We start from the raw sequence: 4,228 nt of genomic DNA on the forward strand, positions 1-4,228 counted from the left end.
TGCCAGCGATCTTGAAAAGTATTCCTTCCCATCTCAATTTCGTTGTCCATCTACACATGGATGTCTTATTGTCTCCATTATTTTGGTATCTGACGTTCACTTACACCCACACTACATTAATGGCAACTGTTGGAATTTCGGTGCCTCAACCAAGCAGCTGCATTTATGACAAACACCCATCTCCCAGTGTCACAATGGGTAGCTTAGTAGGCACTAGATGCTCGCACCACTCGGGGCACTCCACTTACTTGACCATTAAATAGTTGGCAAACTGGTGGATTTGGGGCTTGTGCTTTGCCAATTTGCACGAAACTGATGTTCGATCCCAAACCAGTGGTCAAACCAAGCTGTTCCCAACCAGCCCACAATGTTCGAGGTAACTGGGATCTTTCTTCTTTCCCTGAATCCCTGTACAAACTCAGAAGCTAACTCGACGTGAAGATGAAGCTTTGGTTTGGGTTTCAACCTAGGACCTTGGCAGGTCGCATTTGAATAAAGATCCGAAGTCCTCCCGAGAACCTAGACTAGTGATTCACCTAGGCACATGCTCACCTTCGTACTGGGGTTTCTCCTTTCTGAATTTAGTAGCAGTTGATTATAAATGAACATTATTAATGTCAGTGATAGAAGAGTATCAGTTTAACTCAGCCAATGTTCTGTACTGTAGGTCTCCCAATAAAGGAGAACAGTTTGTGCCAAGACAACATGGGTCCATTGATTATGTTCTCAAATATTCATTCTTGCGGATTCCTTGAAGTAGGTTTTGTGTAGTCCTACCAATTAGGAAGACATGAAATAAGAGTACAACAGCCAGGACCGATCTGCATTGCTCATCTGTTGCTTAAAATCCTTATGAACCAACCATGCTTGGCTTTGGATATCTATCAACATAAAATTGAACTTTCTACCACTAACGCTTGATTAATCTTATAAAGATCTCTAGTTCATGCATGTAACATCTTTGCAGAAACTCTGTTGAACTTCAGCGGCAAGATCCTCCACACTAAGCTGGCATTCGAGCCCAATCTGTGAAAAGAAAAGGGAAATTATCATGAGATCCAAATAGCTACTTCTTGCCATTAAATATATCGTCTAACGTGTTACTCTAGAGCCCTTGAACATTAAAGAAGGAAATGATGTTCCGAACATACCATCTTGATCCATATACAACTCCCCCCCCCCCCCACCACCAAAAAAAAAAGAAGAGTCCGTCAATCTTCAAACCCACACGCAGTGTTAGAGAACAGTGCTCTCCTCACACCCCTCCATTGATGGACCTTCCCCTCTTAAACATGTGGTGGACAGTTATGAGGTGACAGTCCTCTACCCTCGCAGGTTGAGCTTTCCAATTCCCCCTCCCCCCTCCACCAACAACACATAAAGGAAAAAGGGCAAGATGAAATATTTTGAGTGCTAATTCTTCATATTATTTAAACCTTAGTATCGTGCATGAATATCCAAAGATCAAACAATCATGTTTGATGTTCTTATGAACATAAATTCTTTGTGATCATTTTACTCCGAGAGTGCCAAAATGATACTCCCAGATGGATTTTTAAAATTCTACACTTACTTGTAATTATCGGTTGTCTTATTTTCAACCGGTTTTCAACATTAGGGTATGTGAAGTGATATACAAATTATATGGTATACACAAAGGCGGAAAAAAAAAATGTAGTTTATAGATTATTTGACACCTCTCATGTATACCTACATATTTCTAGGGATTCTTCACTTCCAATACATAAATTAGACTTCAACTTGATTTCAAGAGTTGGACAAACTTAATTTCCCAGACTCGATAAGTTGGTTTCTGGGTGAGAAACCCGATTGATGATAGTGCTCATTGAAGAGCGAAAGTGGGAACTTCAAATGAAACACTTGCAAGATGAGGTGTCTGATGTCTATCAAGACCTCTGAAAGTACTTGTCACTACACTACGGCCAAAGATAGAACTGAAACATGGGTAACAACAGTATAGAAAGAGTAAATAAGACATCTCCACCTACAGTTCCATTGAATAAACCAGATTAGAATCATTAGTAATGAATAGTTGCGAAGACTCTGGCACTCAGCCAACTTAGAATTTGCAGATATGTAACTGCTGTTGTACCCAAAAAAAAAAGATATGTAACTGCTACTTCCAGTTTTATATCTCTTCTATGACCAAAACTCGAAAATGTAAAACAGCAGGAAAGAATTGGAAGAGGTAGTATAGCTCTGCATGATACTACATGCCTATTTAAATAACCTTGTAAGAGTAATGTAACATACCTTAATAACGAAGGAGTACAAGACAGTGTCTTCCATGCTACTGATGCTGATATGAAGGATCTCGAATCCAAGCTTCTCCAGGAGAATGATTATCTTCACTCGTTGTCCAGGAATTCGTTTAGATAATGTTCTAAGTATAACGTTGGAGCCTGAGATCTTGGCCTCGACATCTGCAACTTGAGAATTGCAGTAAGCGCTGAGCTCCTTAACATTTTCACGCCCAAAAGGACTATCAGGAGGAGTAGTAAGAGGTGGAGGAGTAAGTTTCAGTTGTCTTGGGCTTGGACTAGGGCTCGGGCTTAGGCTCTTTCTTCTCTTCTTGGATTCCAAAGATTGAAGAACCATGTGCAATTCCTTGATAAAGTCTATTACTCCTCCTATGACGGATGCTTGGTCGCCCTTCAGTAACACAGGAAGAAACATTTTAGGGTTTCATGCACACACAACAACACAACGAGAGAGAGAGAGAGAGAGAGAGAGAGAGAGAGAGAGAGAGAGAAATACCCTCTTAATATAGAAGCATGGAGTTAAAGAGCGTAAAACTCCAAGATGTTCGTTCATCTGCCTCCTCCTTTTCCTCTCAACAGCTATATGAGCCATTTTCTGGTGTCAAAATTCCTCAAGTTTCTTTTGCTGGCTTCGTCTCTAACCCTAAAACGCGGTTGTATCCATTTATATACAAAAACAGGATAAAAAAACGGTGCAGGTAATCTCTTGTCACAATAAATGCTTATGTTGCAGTCCCGTGAGGACCCTACTGAGGACCCCACTGATCATCTCTTTCTCTCTCTCTCTCTCGCGTATATATTACATTTACTCTCTCGTATATATACATTTACGTCTCGCGCTTATTATTATGGATACACTACGTGGCCGCGTGAGATGCAATTTTATATCATCTCTCTCGTGCACATGTGCATCCACTCTTCTTTAATACATTGTCACCATCATGCTCCGTGCATGTCATTCTCAACTCCAATTTCCGAGTTGGATTCTTTCTGCATTTATCCTGCACTGTCCCTTCTCACTTCTTTTCATCGGATCCCATGCAGAGATACATCAAAATACACTTAAATACAAATATTATCTCTGCGTTATCGCATATCGTGAATGATCCTCTCCTCAACAAACCCAGAAAGAGAAAATTCTCCATCTCCCACACTTTGGATTCACACACAACATTGTGGAGGTGTGATACACACAATTGGAGATGAACATGAAGATTTATGCTGATTTTTTATTGGTTTTGTTTATTTATTGTGAGGAAATGAATTCGCAGGTAATAATAAGTGATCCGGATTACTAGAAGCATGGTAAAACTGTAAAGCCAACCATGGTAATCCTCGTGAGGGAATGAATACTCTAGTGAATAATATAGGATTCTCAGAGGACGAACACCCCCTCATCTTCACTGAAACCGAGCAAATGGTGAGTTTTGATTGTGACTTTTACTCTTTTAGGGTTTTTTTTGGAATGTCTGGAGTCAGCTAGGAAGGTGGACATGAAAAGCTGAATTAGAAATGCTTTTGAGAGACTAGTGCTCCATATCATGTCCATTTGAACTATTACAGACAATTGTGTTCTACTATGGGATGGGTGTTTGTCAAAACTTACAAGCAAACTACTTATGCTGTGTTTGGTGGTTACTTGTGGTTTTGATTACACCCAAAAAGAAAAGATAAATATATATTTTTGAAGATTAATGTGAGATTTAACTATGATCAAGTTGAAGTTAATGGATGTTTTTCAATAAAATTAGCTTGGGAATCATGTAGGCAGCAACATCCTAATTAAGGCCGGTGGACGATAACTCTGTGGAGGACACATTGCCTAGACAGCACCAAAATTGTCAGAGAATGATGCATGAAAAATACTTGTGGATGACACAATTCACCATAGAGGTGTCTCACTTTGCTTGTCGCTATGATGTTTGCTTTCGAGCAACAAAAAGTTT

General features: G+C 39.8%; 1 protein-coding gene across 1 annotated transcript; it reads right to left on the bottom strand.

The window, feature by feature from the left end:
• Positions 1-746: 746 nt before the first annotated feature.
• Positions 747-2,902, bottom strand: MUTE (basic helix-loop-helix (bHLH) DNA-binding superfamily protein). Its single transcript, XM_089149031.1, has 3 exons — positions 2,779-2,902; positions 2,275-2,673; positions 747-1,026 (listed from the first exon to the last, which is right to left on the bottom strand). Exons 1-3 carry the CDS (start codon positions 2,872-2,874, stop codon positions 940-942), a joined length of 582 nt encoding a protein of 193 aa, XP_089005157.1. The 5' UTR covers positions 2,875-2,902; the 3' UTR covers positions 747-939.
• Positions 2,903-4,228: the final 1,326 nt, after the last annotated feature.

This window comes from Hakea prostrata, chromosome 1 (assembly GCF_041222555.1).
Source record: "Hakea prostrata isolate BN-2017 chromosome 1, UWA_Hpros_2, whole genome shotgun sequence".
Taxonomy (NCBI): domain Eukaryota; kingdom Viridiplantae; phylum Streptophyta; class Magnoliopsida; order Proteales; family Proteaceae; genus Hakea; species Hakea prostrata.